This window comes from Vulpes lagopus, chromosome 4 (genome assembly GCF_018345385.1).
Source record: "Vulpes lagopus strain Blue_001 chromosome 4, ASM1834538v1, whole genome shotgun sequence".
NCBI lineage: Eukaryota > Metazoa > Chordata > Mammalia > Carnivora > Canidae > Vulpes > Vulpes lagopus.
In genome coordinates this window covers 13,214,177-13,231,558 of record NC_054827.1, presented here as the reverse complement: position 1 = coordinate 13,231,558, position 17,382 = coordinate 13,214,177, and the positions used below count along the sequence as shown (strand labels likewise).

The following is a 17,382-nucleotide window of genomic DNA, read 5'->3' as shown; positions in this document are numbered from 1 at the left end:
CATTGGTACAATGCTGTTAACTAAGCGACTTTATTTGGAGGTACCAATTTTCCCTCAATGTCTCTTTCTGTTCCAGGATCCCATCTAGGTCCTATGTCATATTACATTTAGTTGTCATGTTGCTTCAACTACCTCTGGTTTGTGACTGTGTCTTGGTTTTCCCTTGTTTTTCATGATCTTGACATTCTTAAGGGTACTTAACAGTTATCCTGTAGAAACCTCCCCCAATCTGGGTTTATCTGGTGTTTTACTCATGATTAGACTGGGGTTACAGATTTTTGGAGAGAACATCTTACAGAGCAAAGTGTCTAGCTTATCTTATGAGATCATGGGGGTACATGATGTCCACATTCATCACTGGTGATATTAAGCCCCATCACTTGGGTAATGTCTTGTTTGCCAGATTTCTCCATTGCACAGTTACTTTTCCCTTTCCCTACTCTGTTCTTGGGAAGTGAGTCTCTAGGTCTGGCCTAACCTTGATGGAGAGGAAGTAGGGATCAAGTTCTACCTCCTGGAGTGAGGGTATCAACATGTATTATTTGGAATTCTTTTTTTTTTTGGAATTCTTTTATAAGAAATATTTGTTACTTCTCCCCTATTTACTTGCTTATTCAAGTATCCATTTATACCAGGATGGACTTATATATTTATTTTGTACTTTGGGTTAATATTCCAATATTACATTGCTTAGTTCATGATTCAGATTGTTCTGGCTTTGGCCACTGGGAGCCTTTGCAGGTTGGCTGGCTCCTGTATTCCTTTGACCCACCCCATGCTTTCTTTCTTTTGAACACTTCCTTACTTTCCCCCACTAAGTCAGTGGGTGTTACCTGTAACAGTTACATCTGTAGTGTTCTAATGGTGATTTTCTATTTCCCCTTCTCAGTTCAATCAAAATAAATAAAAGACACTTAGAATTTATTATTTTTGTCTTTTACACAGGCTTTGATTCCTCTTCTTCATTTCAAAAATTGAATGTATTATCCCCAAAATATGATACTATAAAAAGACACCTGGGCTTGAATTTCAATTCTGACATCAGGCTATTTGACATTAGGCTTCTCTGAGCCTTGATTTCTTTCATATCACAGAGGTATAAATACCTACCTTACAAAATTATCAGGAAGGCTGAATGAGTTATTGTGTTTAAAGTTCTTAATATCAAGGAAGGTGGATATTGTCATCCTTGCTCTCACCAACACTGTTTTTGCCTCCACAGGGCTTTGGGAGCCTGCTTTCTAAAATACAAAATCTGTTAGTGACATCAGCTTGCTCAGGTTTGTCCACTGCTGCTGGTCACCATCCGCAGTGCTTCCCAAGCCTGGCTTTTGACCAGAATCAAAAGAGGAACTTTATTTTTATTTATTTTTTTAAAGAGGAACTTTAAAAACTACATGTTAACCCAGTCTTACTGGCTGGAATTTTGGTGGGGGTGTGTTCAGCCTTTATCTGTGCTCTTGAGAAGTGAGCCTGGAGGTCCACCACCGCAGGCCCCGTCCGAAGGCAAACAGTGGTTGCTACTCGGGGGCTGCCGACAGTAGTAAAGAGAGGATCCCAGCTCCCCCACTTTGAAACAGCAAAAAGCATGAGATGAAGAATCAGGCTAATAGTTTCTAGATATACTACTTAGTATTCGTGTGATCCTGCTTATTCAGCTGCCTTTTTTAGAGGGAGTTTGTTCTTGGAGAACTTTTCCATTTAAAAAGTGTACAAAGACTACTTTTCTGGTAGGCACAAATAGGATGATTATTGTATGCACTTTATTTAATGCCACCTTGGAGTCCTTTTCACCTTTAACTCTCATACTTGCCAGAGTCTCTCTCTCTCTCTCTCTCTTTTGATTCAATACACATATATATTACAAAATGATTACCACAGTAAGGTTAGTTAACACCTCTGCCACCTTACATAATTGCCATTTGGGTTTTTTGCTTTTGTGTTTGTGGGTTTTTTGTTTGTTTGTTTGTTTGTTTTGTGGTGGTGGTAACGTTAAAGATTTACTCTCTTAACAACTTTCAAGTATTTGGTTAATTGTAGTCACCATACTGTAATTAGATCCTGGAACTTATTCTTCTCATAACTGGAAGTTTGTACTCTTTGACCAACATCTCCCCATTTCCCCCATCCCTCAGTCCCCAGCAACCACCATTCCACTGTCTACTTCTATGATTTTGGTTTTTTTTAGATTCCACACACAAGTGAGAACATAGAGTTATCTGTCTTTCTCTGCCTGATTTATTTTTCTTAGTATAATAACCTCAAGGTCCATCCATGTTGTTGCAAATGGCAGGATTTCCTTCTCTCTCATGGTAAATAATATCCTATTGTGTAGGTGTACACCTCATCTTCTTTCTCCTTTCGTTCATAGATGGACACTTAGGTTGTTTCCATATATTGGTTATTGTAAGTAATACTGCAGTAGACATGGAGATGCAGTTATCTCTTTGGGATAGTGATTTTATTTCCTTCTCCATATCTTTACTAACACTTGTTATTTTTCGTCTTTCTGATGCTAGCCATTCTGACAGGTCTGAGAGGATATATCATTGTGGTTTTGATTTGCATTTCTCGATGATGAGTAACATTAAGCATCTCTCTATGTGCATGTTGGCCATTTGGATTTAGAAAAATGGGTATTCAGGTCCCTAGCTGGAAAGGACCTGAATTTCAGAGGAGAATTCAGAAATTCAGAAATTCACTTTTCAGAGGAGAAAACTGAAGAATGGGAAGGTAACTTTCTTAAGATCACACAATTGCATAATGCCAGAATCCAGGCCATGGAATCCTGTCTTCTTTCTGCAAGCCTTGGTTTATTTTCTTCCATGTCCCCTGCCTCTCCACAGAGGTGAGGTCCCAGAGTGCTGACAGGTCTAAGCAGCACATTCCTGAGAGAGCTCAGGCATGCCCCTAGTGAGACCTGGAGCAGCTTTCAACACAAAGGTGGTTCCAAATTGTGGAGGAAATTTGCCATTTTTCTGCATTGTCTGAGTTAAAGTGCTGTGGGCAATGACCTTATAGCATTGTCAACCTTTGAAAAACAAGTAGTAAGAAATACTCTTCTTAAATATAGGTGATGATAACCACACCCAAACAAGCTCCTCCAGATTACAAACACATAGACTTTGGATCATGAGACTTTGGGTGGTTAATATTAATCACATTTTCTGATCTATTGCCTTTCGGCTTTTACTTCCAACCTTTTCTAGACCAGAGGGTAAAAGATTAGGAGGAGTTTTACTGCAGGCAATGCTGGGATTTTTTTTTTTTTTAAGATTTTATTTATTCATGAGAGACAGAGAGAGACAGAGAGAGAGAGAGAGAGAGAGAGAGAGAGGCAGAGACACAGGTAGAGGGAGAAGCAGTCTCCATGCAGGGAGCCTGATGCGGGACTCAATCCCAGGACTCCAGGATTATGTCCTGGGCCGAAGGCAGGCGCTAAATCACTGAGCCACCCAGGGATCTTGCAATGCTGGGATTTGGGTTGAATTCCATCCCATATGTTTTCATTCTTTTTTTTTTCTTTTTTGTATGTTGGTATATATATTAAAGGTGCTTACTTATAATAATTTACTGACCCAAAACTTTAGAGAAACTGTCTAAACATTATCATAAAACAATAAGATCATTCTAAAACAACATAAGCCACATGAGCAGTGCCCCCATCCAGACATGTCACAGCACTGTCAGTAGAGCCTTGGGAACCTCTGAGGGCCTGGTGGACACTCAGGAAGTCATATTTTGGGTTGTGCCTCCAGATAGTGGGAGAGGAAAGTTCATATCCCATGTATACTCATCCTTAAAAATTTGGAGTCCTTAACTTTTCTCCAAGTGAGCCCAGGCTCCTCCTCCCCCAAAGTCAAATCATGTAGGCTTGTACTGTTACACCACCTCCGCAGTCTAAAACCCAGAACTGCTCAGGACCTGGCAGCTAGCTCGCTAGTCTTCGTTTCATGTGTGCATTCACTGCCAGGGCAGCCCACCAGTTCATCAGCACCTTTCCCGTCTTTTTTCCCTCCTTGTGGTTTTTCCTTCCTTCCTTCCTTCCTTCCTTCCTTCCTTCCTTCCTTCCTTCCTTCCTTCTCTTCTTCCCTTCCTCCCTCCCTCCCTTCCTTTTTCTTTTCCTCCTGTTTTTTGCTTAGAATAATAGTAATAACTCATAGCTCAAAGAAATAAGAATGACATTGTGTCTTCAAACCAACAAACATTAAGGAAAAGCTCCCTTATTTTTCTAATTGTAGAAAAACATTACTTTTATTAGAAAAATGAAGTCTGATCCTTGTCTAAGTCCACTGAGGCAGGAATGGCAATTTGGCTGATGTGCTACACAGTCTAGAAAGTGACTGGTGATCTCGGCCTGACTCTAAACGCAGAAGAGAGGGCATGGAGCGAGGCCAGGGCTGGGGGATGCATCTTATTTTTATTTTTATTTATTATTATTATTATTATTTTTATTATATTTTTAGTTCAATTTGCCAACATATAGCATAACACCCAGTGCTCATCCCGAGGGGGAGGCATTTTAGAATTGACCAAGGTTCAGGTGGCTGGTGTCTGGCTGTGGTCGGTCAGTCAGTCAGTCGGTGGGTCGGCCCCTGTAAAGCTTTGCCCTGGGCCTTGCAGTTTTCCTCAGGGCTCTGAGCACTGTTATAATGCTAATAATACCTAGCTTTTGTTAAGCTCTTGCTATGGGCCATGCTCATTTTATAAGCCTTTACATTAAATTTTCTGCCAAATGAAAGACCCACCCTGGGGAACCCCAGCAATCTGGACGTAGGGCCTGGTCCCCCCCCCCCCCCCCCCCCCCCCCCCCCCGGCCTTGCTACACCTCACTGACCTCCTGGCCAGCCCCTGAGGACCTCCTTTGCCTAATCCTTCTCATCGTGAAGCCCACATGGTTATATCTGTGTCTTCATCGCAAACTCTCCTCCTCTGCCTCTCTGCCTCCTGGCTGCCCTCCTGGGGCAATGCTACCTCGGACCAGTCTGCCAGTAGTGACCTCCGGTTGTTCGACCCTCTAGCTCTGTAGCTCGGCTGAGAACCGCCTCCTCCTGCAGATGGGTTTGGACACCAGCAACTTGAAAAATAGGACAATAAAGACTGTATATAGTTGCATGGGAAAAACAAAACAAGTGGCTGAGACAGAGACAAGTAATTTGTTCTTAAACGCCCTGGCGACAGAGGCAAAGCCGAAAAGTTCACTAAGGTGCCCACCTAATTTTATCATCTCTCGTTTATAGACCGAATTAGGAGGTTCGTGTGACTAAACTGCGAATGAAAAAAGTCAGTAAGAGGGTTTAAATTGAGCAGAGACGTGGGACAGCTGCAAATTAAAAGATTGTCCCTTTCCTTGGCTCCACCCTTTGGTTAGCCTAGCTGCGAAGTTAGTGTGGACGTGTGTCATCTTCTAAAATTCCACCTCTCTGCGGGTGCCTGTATTTCTGGAACTCTTACCCCAAATCATAAGGTGCCTGTTGGACCCTGGCTCACGGGTGCCAACGTGTCCCGGTGGACGCCCCAGAGACTCAGACCCCAGACAGGCAGATGCAACAAGCAAGAGGGTTTATTGAACGTTTGTGCAAACGGGCTCTCCGCCTCCGAGGAGGAAGAGAGCCCCGATTAGCAATTACAGGTATCTTTTAAAGGTAAAAGAAAAAAACCGCTTAAAGACAAAAGAACCGCGGGAGTCGCATAGCATTCAGGTTACCGATTTCTCAGAAGGTCAACATGAACCTATTCAGGGACATTCCAATCAGGGTGTGGGGGAAAATGGTTTTCTTATCACAAACAGAATGCTTTTTGTTGCTAAAACTTCAGGAAGGCACCTGGATGGGCTGCCTCTGGATTAGGGCTGATCCTACTTACAGGGGGGGGAGGGGTTTCTTCAGTGCCCTCTGTCCCCTGGTGTGGATTCTGGGTTGTCTGGGGACCCAGGCTCTCCGGAGGAGTGGGGGCTCTGGGCTCTCCAGTAAAAGGCGAGCATCAGTGCTTTTTAAAAGGGGGTGCTGTACCTTTAAATCCTGAAAGTGAACTTGGCTGGGGAAGGCCAGCCAGTCAAGGTCCAGCCCCTAGAAGAGAGAAGAGCTCCAGATTCCCCATCCTCAGCCTTTGCAACGGGACGGCTGTGCCAGCCAGGCGGGCAGGCTCCTGGCAGCATGGCCCTGAAGCTCGGAGCCCTCCTGCTGGTCCTTGCACTCAGCCTGGCGCAGCCAGCCACGGGGGGCCGGAAGCTCCTGGTGTTTCTGCTGGATGGTTTTCGCTCGGACTACATCAGTGATGAGGCCCTGGAGTCCTTGCCTGGTTTCAAAGAAATCGTGAGCAGGGGAGTGAAAGTGGATTACTTGACACCTGACTTTCCCAGTCTCTCTTACCCCAATTACTACACCCTAATGACTGGTGAGTACTGGGTCCTCCACTGGGTGGATGCCTGGGGAGGTGGTGGGGGTGTGGGCTGGAGTCCAACAGGGAGCAGTTAGCTCCTGGCATTGAGGAGCTTATTTAAATGTTCAGGTTGCCCTCTGTCCTTTGGGACACCAAAGTTCTTGGCTGAGACTTCTTTTTTCACAGTCGTGTGAGTCTCCAAAAGCTATGCCAAGGTCCTGCCCTGGTGCGGAGGAACGGAGAACCACATGAATAGGTGATTTTAAAAGTAGTTATTTGTGCCACAGATAAAAATTCGAGGTAACGCCATACTTTCTGAGTTCAAGGTAGAAAGTCAACAGGTCTTCGTGTGTTTGTACCAAATTCCCTCTGTCCCTTTTGCTCCGCACTCATCTGTCATCCGGGAGGTGTTTATCAATGTGCTCGACTATGAAAATCACACATAGGATTCTTGGATTACGTGGAGAGAACCTGTAGGTCATATCCTGAAGTTATTACTTAGCAATGCCACTTGCCCCTCTTTTGTCTTCTTGGGTCAGGTAAAATGATGTGGAGATGAAAAAAAAATTGCTTTGCAGTTCAGATTCCCATCTTTAACTTTTAGGATCTATTAAAACAAAACAAAACAAAACAAACAAACAAACAAAAAAAACCTAGCCAACTCAGAGCATGCCTGGGTTTGGGAAGTTGATTTTTGCCTAAAAATGATCTTCATCAGGGTTCGCCGGAATGCCAAATGTGATTGCACAAACTCGGTCCTCTATCTGTGCAATAGAATGTACTTTCTGCTCTCACAGTTGGATTCCCAGCTTCCAGTTTATTTTTTAGCTAACCTTTGTGAGGGCCAGCAAGAGGCTCTCAGAAAGAATTTAGCAAACCTTCCAGGGAGGCTGTTAAGAATGCACTGTTATTGCTGCTTATGCAGGACTTAGCTCCGTGCTCTGAGCACAGGGAAAACTATAAATTATGTTAACGGGAAGGGGACGGGAACTCTTGTATCTCATTATGGATCTCTACACAGCGGCAAACCCAAAGGAGTCTGGAAAGACAAATTGATATCTCTGACTTCATGCATGGATACTGGATACATGTGTACATAATAATGCCATAAAATTAAGGGAGGAAGATACTTTGGAGGATTCAAAATGAAAGCATGGGGAGAAAAAAAATCCAGACGGCACACAAGCAAGGAATTTATTTGCTTATTTTTAATTTCCCCCAACAGACAAACAACCAGCATCTGTAAGATAAAGAGGATGAACAAAAGTCCTCTCGTCCTCACTTGGCATGCTTCTCCCCTTGCAGGGAGTCGGTTTGCTGGCTGCTGGGTCACACATAGATGTCATTGTGTGTCACAGCCTGACTTCAGTTCTGTCCCGGGACTTTCACACATACAGACCACCCCTACTCCAGTTGTCTTTCAGAGCCTTGCTGGGAGACCCAATTCATAAACTGCCACGTGCAGTTTTTCTCCATCAGAGTGGAAAATGAACAAAATCCATTTTAGAAAGTCAGGCTCCAATGAGGAAAAGGGGGCCGTTACAGCCTCCACAGAGAAAGCCAAGCCAGTGACATGGTCTTTTGTTTGTCAAACCCACATTCCTGATATTGGCACAAGGAATAATTGGCACAAAGCCTCAGTCATGCAGAGACACACCTTCTTCTCAGGCTAGGGGTGTTTTCACTTGTCTACTCATGACAGAAGAGCCCTTTCCATGGTGGACACGCACACCCATGAGTGTTCGGCAAAGATCTCACCTTCACTTTCAAACTGAGTCTGGCCCAAGGAAACCACAAGAGCTCCATATGTGTTATGCCTAAATATTTTTAGATGATACAATGTATTATTTGAAAGGCTTGCTTACATTGATGGTCTCAGTTTTATAGAAGCAATTTTTAAAGAGATTTATTTATTTATTTAAGAGAGAGAGAGAGAGAGAGAGAAAGTGCGTGAGCAGGAGGGATAAGGAGAGACAATCTCAAGGAGACTCTGCGCTGAGCATGGAGCCCCAAACAGGACTCGATCTCACCACCCTGAGATCATGACCTGAACTGAAACCAAGAGTTCGATGCCTAACCTATTGAGTCACCCAGATGCCCCTATGAAAGCAATATTGTACACAGAAGGTGTCTAGCAAGGCTCATGTTCAAGTACACATATCTTTGGGTTTGTCTTGTACCTACTGCATGAACATATGCCTTAGAGCAGGACTGGGGGCTGGGAGGTGCCAACCTACGAAGCTGGTATCATCTCCACTGCCCTGGAACTGACTTGGGGCTACATTTAGACTATTCCTCCCAGTATCCATGCTTATTTTTCTACCTGATGTTGAAAAATTTCTCTGTTTTCATTTAAGGAAGGATATATCCATTGGGAGTTGTACTTAAACATATGGTTTGAGCATTTGAGCATTTTATGAATTGACAAAATAAGTATGCTGGGTCCCTTTGGTACTAAAGGATATACTGTTATAAGGTTCATTGGGATTTCTAAGAGAGACTATGATCTCACTTCGTTACATAAATTACTGCCCACAAGACATAAAGCCTTTGGCGTTCTTATCTTTGCATAGTGAAGAATATTAGGTTATCGGCCTTGGGATTGGAAAAGCTTGGTTGGGGTCCTCTCGGGATCAGGATGGTGTTGGACAACTTTGGGCAGCCCGCTGCACTGCCCTGAGCCTGTTCATTTCCAGGTCCCAAGTCAGGTCCCAAGTCAGGCCAGATGCAGATATGAAAATAAGAAGCACATGGAGAATTTGAAAAAGTTAGGACTGGCACCTCTTGGGAAGTCTAAATAGAAGAAATTAACCAAACGACTGAAACTCTAGAGGGAGAATTTTTTGGGAAACCACATGGATGGTGATGGGGAATGAACAGTTGTGGGATGCGCAAGGAAATCCTCTAGCCCAGTCATTGCCATGAAGCCACTGTGGCTGATTCTTTTTTCTCCTTCAAAATATATATTGATATCAGGACAAATATGAACAAAATTCCAACAGTGATCAAGAAGATCCATTAAATAACAGATTGGTAGGGGCACACAGAATCTTAAAAACAAGGCCTTTCATCCAGGAAGCTCACAATCAAGTTGAGGAGGAGAGACACATCAGATACATAATATTATTCTAAAATAAATGAAAAGGGCTGAATTGTTTCCCTCCAAAATTTATGTATGGGAGTCCCAACCCCTAGTAGCTCAGAATGTAATGCATGTGAAGATATGGTCTTTGAGGAGGTGAGTTGAAGTGAGGCTGAGGGGCGGGGGGTGTAATAATCCAATCTGACTGATGTCTTTTCAAAAGAGGGAGAAATACCAGGATAAATGTACACAGAGAAAAGGCCATACGTGAGGACACAGTGAGAAAGCGCAATCTGCAAGCCAAGGAGAGAGGCCTCACCAGAAACCAAACCTGCTGGCACCTAGACCTTGGATCTCTAGCCTCTAGAACTATTGTTTGGCTAGCCAGTCTGTGGTATTTTGTTATGCAGCCCTATCTAGCAAAAACAAAACAAAACAAAACAAAACAAAAAAAACACAAAGGACCAGAGGATACTTTCCTAATATGCTACAGAAGGCCAGAAGGGAGAAGAATTTTCTTCCAGTTGGAGCAGCACATGAAGCATTTTGAAGGAGGTGGACTCTGAGCTGGAATAAAGAGCTACGAGCATGGCATGCATATCGCTATATCTTACTTTATGCATAACCTTTCCGAAGAGCTGTGTGTGGATCAACTTAATTTTAGTTAAAACACAACCACTGTGTAAACACAACCACTGCTCTGCTTTCTGTTTTAATCTCTCTTACTGTGGTTCTTGTTGAAAAGTTATTCTCTCTGAGGTAAATCCACATTTTAGTAAAGTTTAACATAAAATCCATGGATGAAAAGCAGTGATGTGTTTAATCCAGAGCATGGGTTAAGAGAAAGTGTTGGATATTTTTGAGGGAGTAGAACTTGGCGTCATTTTGTCAAGGCCAAGGGCAACATTTGTTTGTAATTCTTGAACGCTTCTGATTAAGCATTTGGGGAAAGCGGTCCAGAAACGTCCTGAGTAGTGGCAAAGCTGGTCTAGAATTTAATCTTTATTGAACTTAATCTACCAAGAGAAAAACATATGCTGAAATTAGTTTGTTCTGCGATATGTTATTATCAGTTCAACATTTAAAACCTAAAACTAGTAAATAAAGTATAGGGAGGTTGGGTGTCTCACTCCAGACACCAAAGAATTTCAGTAACAAGATTGGAGAGCAGGTGTCAGAAGCCAGATTCTCACAGTAATTAGCAGGGCTCTGACCCCAGTTCTGGAGTGGCCAGGAGGTCATGCACAGGACCTGGGACCCAGGGACACAAGTCTCCTCAAGACCAGTCCAGGAGGCAATAAGAGTCTGAATAAAGGTGTTTATTGATCTACTGGAATCAAAGCAAAACCTAGGATATCAAGCATTAGAATTAACATTTGTGCCAATGTGTTTCCTGTTGCACTCCTAGAAATTACACGGAAACAAATTCTTTCTAGATATCAAGGATCCAACATTCTGGAGTAAGAGATTGCAGGATAAGGTACGCTTCTCCCTGCTTTTGAGAAAATAGCTGATTTAAATTAAAACCGGCTGTCACTTGGACCAACAGAAGTCAATGCAGAAAGTACTCGAGAAATCACATTTTGAAAAAAGTCCACATCCTCAGGCTTCTGGGGAATTCAGGTTTTACTTGGTGGGCTTGCCGTGGACCCTTACAGCCCCACAGCAAAAGCAGCGTGGACACGGCCTCCGCGGCTGCCTCTCCTCCCCTTCCCCCAATAGCAGCATCTGCTCAGGGATATTGGCCCCAGTGTGTTAGCTTCCCTCGATATAGAAGCCGCCTTGCATGCATGATATTTGGTATGCCCGCTACTTCTCCTCTCTTTCTCTCTTGTACAAAATCCAATTCCACTTTCATTTTCACCAAAGACCTCCTAGTGGTCAAGTGTCAATCCTCAAGCCTCCATTTCCGGCCCAGGGACAGTGCTTGGCCGGGCCATGCTCCCCCTTCCTGACAGCTCCCTCGGTTTCCTCTGGCTTTACCCACCGTTCCTTGGGCCTTTCTCTTATTGCTCCACATCTTCCTTCCCTCCCTTTCTCCTACAGCCTGAGAGGGCTGGACTTTCAAGGTCAATGGCAAAGCCTGTACTGCTCCTACTCCATCCCTAGAGCCTGCTCTCTTGGTTGCCTAGAGCTCCCTCCACCCTCTCTGCCCTACCTTCTGTCCGGCTCCACAGACAACCAGAGTCGTCCTTGCAGCATGTATCTGATCACGTGGCTCCTCCATGCAGACCTTCGAGTAGATCCTGCTTTCACCCTGTAAAATCTGAAGTTCTTTGAGAAATGGTACCATATGGCCATCCAGTCCCTTTCCGGCCTCATTCCTGACCCTCTTCTTGCTTCCTCACCTGTTCCAGGCACATGGCCACCTCAGGATGCTTGAACTTGCTGTTCCCTCTGGCTGGAATGCTTTTCCCCAGAAATACCCAAGGTTTGCTCCACCTCTTTTTTCAGATTTCATTCCCAAAGTCACTGCAGTGATCTGCCTTCCCCGCCCACTACTTGAAAAGTCCACATGACTCCATCATTCTCTCCTTTCTCCCTCTCCTTATATTTCATCTCTGCACCATGGATTATTTATCTGCCTTCTTCAGATAAAATTCATTGTTGTGAAGCAGTATTACAATAAATGATTAAAACATTCAGAGTTTCAGAGAACTTGTCAATTATTATTTCGGTTCTAGATATGCCTAAACTAGTAAGAAGGAAAAACACCTGAAATTATGTTTTGCTTTATGAAAGTAATTAACAGCCATTTAGGAGAACTGATGACTAGTTATGTCTAATAATCTTATATATCTCGAAATATGTCATCAATTTTGTTTTAAATTTTGACTGTAAGGTTGGAGGCACCAAGAGGATTACAAGGAGAGACACCCATGAGGAGGGGTTGTGCCAAAGTAGAGGATCAAAGGCCTGGGGTAATGAGGAGATTTAGCCAGAAAACTAATTGTCAGCATAGCCAGAGAGAGAACCTGATGCCCACCAAGGTAGCTGAAGCCAGGAAAGCAGAGACAACAGTAAATCATGAATAAGGCAAATGGTTCAGAACCACTTAAACATCTGTAAGAGGACAGTGAAGGCCAAGTTTCATGTGGTCCTGGGTATTGGACCCTGGGATGGGTCTGGCAACTGAAAGGGCTGGCAGGGCCATCCTTATATTCTCAGCCTCCATCCCAGATTGCTTAAGTGACCAGGCTGTGAACACAGGCATCATGAGAGGCTCTTCAGACATTTGAAAACATGAGGTAGCATTGTGGGCTGAATTGTGTCCCCCTGACCCTGCAAGTTTATATCTTGAGGTCCTAACCCTCAATGCCTCATTTGGCTATGAGTGTCTTTAAAAAGATAATTAAGTGAAAATGGGCTCATTAGGGTGGGCCCTAATCCAATATGACTGATATCCTTGCAAGAAGAGATTAGGACACAGACAGGCCCAGAGGGAAGACCATGTGAAGACACGGGGAGAAGACAGCCATCTAGAGGCCAAGGAGAGAGGCCATAGAAAAGGCCAACTCTGAGGACACCTTGATCTCAGATGTCTAGCCTTCAGAATTGTGAAAAATAAATTTCTGTTGTGTAAGCTACGGTACTCTGTTAGGACAGCTCTTGGGAACAAATACAGTCGGGATGGTGACACAAGTCCACTGAGGGAGGAATGAGGTATTTTTAGACAGACCTCTTCTATCCCCCAACTTACTGAGAGTTTCTGGTTGTTTCTGCCCCCAAATTGAGTTAGTCATGGTGCATTGATTTCCTAGGGCTGCTGTAACAAATGACAACAGATTGGGGTGGCTTAAAACGACAGGAATTTATTCCTTCATGGTTCTGGAAGCTGGTGATCTGATATCAAGGTGTTGGCCAGAGCCATGCTCTCTCGGAAGACTCTAGGGGAGAATCTCTTCCATGCTTTTCTCTTAGCTTCTGGTGTCGCCAGCAATCCTTGGTGTTCCCTGGCCTGTAGATGCCTTGATGTCTCACTCTAGCCTCTGCCTCTGTTGTCATGTAGTGTTCTCCCTGGGTGTCTCTGTGTCTCTTCTCTTCTTCCAAGGACACCAGTGATATTGGAGTATACCCCATCCTAATGACTTCATTTTACCTTGAATACACTTGCAAAGACCTTGTTTCCAAATAAAGTCACACTCACAGGTACTACAAGATAGGACTTCAGCATGTTCTTGGAGAACACCATTCAACCCCTGACATGGCCAAGTGGAAAGAGCTGAGAATTTGCCCCAGAAGACCTAATTTCATCTGCTCTGTCATCTCTGAACTTTCAGGATTTGAACAAGTTCTTTTTTTTAAATAAATTAATTTTTTATTGGTGTTCAATTCACCAACATACAGAATAACACCCAGTGCTCATCCTGTCAAGTGTCCCCCTCAGTGCCCGTCACCCACTCACCCCCACCCCCCACCCTCTTCCCCTTCCACCACCCCTAGTTCCCTTCCACCACCCCTAGTTTGTTTCCCAGAGTTAAGAGTCTTTATGTTCTGTCTCCCTTTCTGATATTTCCCACACATTTCTTCTCCCTTCCCTTATATTCCCTTTCACTATTATTTATATTCCCCAAATGAATGAGAACATACACTGTTTGTCTTTCTCCGATTGACTTACTTCACTCAGCATAAAACCCTCCAGTGGATTTGAACAAGTTCTTTTGAGTTTCCACATTATCTGTCATTGAATAATGGAGAGACGAATAATAATGGAGAAAGGAAAACTAACCCAGCTGGTCTGTTGGTGGACAGAATGAGGCACCTTGTGTAAAGCCACCATTTACAAAAACTGAACCTGTTACACACTTTATCACTAAGATTAGGCTAAATTATGTTGTAGTGACAAGCTGTATCAAGGCTTACAAACAAGGTTTATCTCTCACTTGTGTACATGGACTTTAAGGATTAGCTCTGCCCCATTTCCTCTTTATTTTGAGACCCGGGCTGGAAGAGCAACTTCTATATGGGATGTACTGCTCACATGGCTGAGGGAAAAGGAGAAATGTCAGAATGAGGTGGTGATGTTTAGAACCTCTACTCAAGGTGGCACAAGTCAATCTACTCACTCCATTGGCCAAAGCAAATTATATTGCCAAGCTTGATGCCGGTAGGTTAGGGATGCATAATCCTCTCAGAGTAGGGGCAGGAGGGGTAGGAATGATCTTGAACATTAATGGAGTGTATCACACACACATGAAATGGGTATTTGTTGCATTTTATGGGAAACTCACGGGCCTTAATGAAAAGGAATGGTATAGAGATCAGTGCCTGCAATGCAGGGGAGGGAAGTATTATTGGGACTTACAATGGGCTTGAACATTTCCATGTAGAAGGTGGATCTAGAACTAAATGTTGAAAGATAAGTGGACAGATTTTTAACAGGAGATGGGTTTTGGGCCAGATCTTAAGAAAAAAAAATCTATTAAGCCTGTGAGATGTGAGGGCCGTAGCTTAGACAAATCAGAGAAGCATAACAAGACAGGTGAAGGGGCGCTAAACCACTCACCCCTTGGGTGTGGGTTGAAGGGCTAGAGAGAGATGGATTTGCTTAAGAAAAAAAAAAAAAGACATGCAATTGATGGGATGCTTTTGAAAGCTAACTTGAAAATAACCAGGAAGCTCCTCCTTTCTTCCTTTTCCACTCCAAACATTCAAGCATCTATTCTTTGTGATGGGCTTTAAGGGAAGAGTTGAAGGAGGCAGCACTCGCTGATGCCAGTAGGGCGTACCGTCCATGAGAGGGTAGGAGGAGGTAAGAGGAAGGGAGCCCGGATCTAATTCAAGACCAGAAGGTATTCAGAGTGGGGGGCTCCTATGAGCAGAAACCAGAGATGGGAAAGTTTGGAGGCCTATCTATTTGGGAGAAGTAAATTTTATCAGAATAGATTTCAAGTTGGAGTAAGATATTCACCTAGAGTTGGCCCTATAGGGGATCAGACAGTGTCCTCAAGGAGAGTTCCAGAAACATGTGGAATAACCACGAGGGTAATAGAAAATGCTCCTGCGGATCCCAGGGGACCCCCAGTGAACGGACTTCTTATCTCTCTGCTGGGCCCAGCCTGGTGGAGATTTCTCACAGATAGACAGTTAAATCTATCTTCCTATCTGCATGACCTTGTCTACATTTTCTCCCTTACTTCCCAGGGACACCTAACCATATCTTTCCATGTTTCAACTTAAAACTACAGCGGGGATCCCTGGGTGGCGCAGTGGTTTGGCGCTTGCCTTTGGCCCAGGGCGCGATCCTGGAGACCCGGGATCGAATCCCACGTCAGGCTCCCGGTGCATGGAGCCTGCTTCTCCTTCTGCCTATGTCTCTGCCTCTCTCTCTGTCTCTCTGTGACTATCATAAATAAATAAAATTAAAAAAAAAAAAAAACTACAGCGTGTATAAGGGGTCCTGATCAGACTGCCTACAGAAGCAGGCTGGCTAGGTAAAGTACGGGGCAACAGAAGCGTGAAGAGTACTAACCGGCTCATGCCCAGAGCAAAATGTGTGTTCCAGGAATTTACAAAAATAATCTTTCCTGGCACGTCATTATTTAAGCTCCCATCAGCAGACCTCTCTACAGCAAAGTGCCACTTTTCAAAAAATGTGTTTCTCTTGGCTTCCATGGTGATGAGAGGGAGTTCTTGTTAGATGGCATTCAGCTCCTGGAACCTCACTCCCCGAAGAAGGGAATGGTTAGGGTAGTGGGTAAAGCTTAAAAATGTGGTGAAAGCTTTTGATTATAATAACAGCAAACCCTTTTCCAGAAGGCTCACCCCCACAGTCCTCAAACCACGGCTGCTCTTCCCCCCTCCTTCCTCTCACCCCAGTGTTGATTGATAGGACCATATTCCTCCTGCCAAGGCTTCTGGGAGTTTGGTTGAACCATGCTGCTCTCAGTACCTGCCTCATCATGAGTGATATGCCAAAAATGGGTTCAAGGACATTTAAAATCATTTTGGAGGGAGCCTGAGTCAGTGTGCTAACATTGATTTCAGAGACACTTTAAATAACACATACTCAAGTTTCAGAGTCCCCTTCCATGAATAGGGCCATTGTGTCCACCATCTCTCCCAGGTGGGGACCTGGGGCAGGTCTGGGGCTCCTCTGGATCCTGTGTGTAGCATTTGGCTCTTGTTGGATATTGTGCTCGATCATAACCTACTCTTACCTTCAACCATTTCTATAGCAGGGAGAAAGGGTCTGGGAGACAGATCATGGAACCATGTGGATCAGTCTTACTTGGACAAAGGGCTTCTCTGGCTGAGATCGTGAACAGACTTCTGGTTGGGGTTACTGCAGATATTTTACCCCTTGATGAAGTAACTCCCCCTGGATGTCTGCCTTTAAGGGCGAGAGCTTCTGTGGTTGCCAGCTGTGTGGCAGGAGGACAAGTGGGGTCACCATGAGAGTGCATGGAAATGTCTGCAGCAGAGTGTCCCAAGCCGGGTGCTGTGGGCCATGAATGGGTTGCAGGTGTGCCAAGGGGCCAGGTCCCCTGCTCGGTATGAGTAGCCTTCTGTGTTCATCCCACATTATTCAACCAAAATATTTGATGGGAAGCAAGTTAGGAAGTGCTGGTGGACCAGATAGAGCTCAGCAGGGAGGGCAGGGTGCCAGGTTTCTTCTCCTGACTCTGCCATGACCCTCCCGGACATCGGCAAAGTCATATCATCTTCCTAGTCCTGAGTTCCCACAGCTTTAAGATGAGAGGCCTGGGAAAGAGGAACCCTGGGGTTAACTGTGCACTGAATGGGTGCCAGCTATATGCTGGGAATGTTCTAAGTGCTCTGTTCTAGGTGCTGGGAATAGTCATGTGGCTCAAAGGAGATCCTCAGGGGCGGCGGTAGGGCAGAGGGAAAGGGTGATCGAGTGGGGTTCTCAATGACATTCTGCATCCTTCTCCTGTTATGATCACAGTAAGTCCCCC

At 44.4% G+C, this 17,382-nt stretch overlaps 1 protein-coding gene across 1 annotated transcript in view; it reads left to right on the top strand.

Annotated features, from left to right (window-relative positions):
- The first annotated feature begins 5,996 nt into the window (after positions 1 to 5,996).
- ENPP6 (ectonucleotide pyrophosphatase/phosphodiesterase 6) overlaps positions 5,997 to 17,382 on the top strand; it is a 116,348-nt gene continuing 104,962 nt past the window's right edge. The window contains exon 1 of the mRNA XM_041752211.1: positions 5,997 to 6,396. Coding sequence (XP_041608145.1) covers positions 6,156 to 6,396 — 241 coding nt within the window. The 5' untranslated portion in view covers positions 5,997 to 6,155. The remainder of the gene's footprint in view (positions 6,397 to 17,382) is intronic.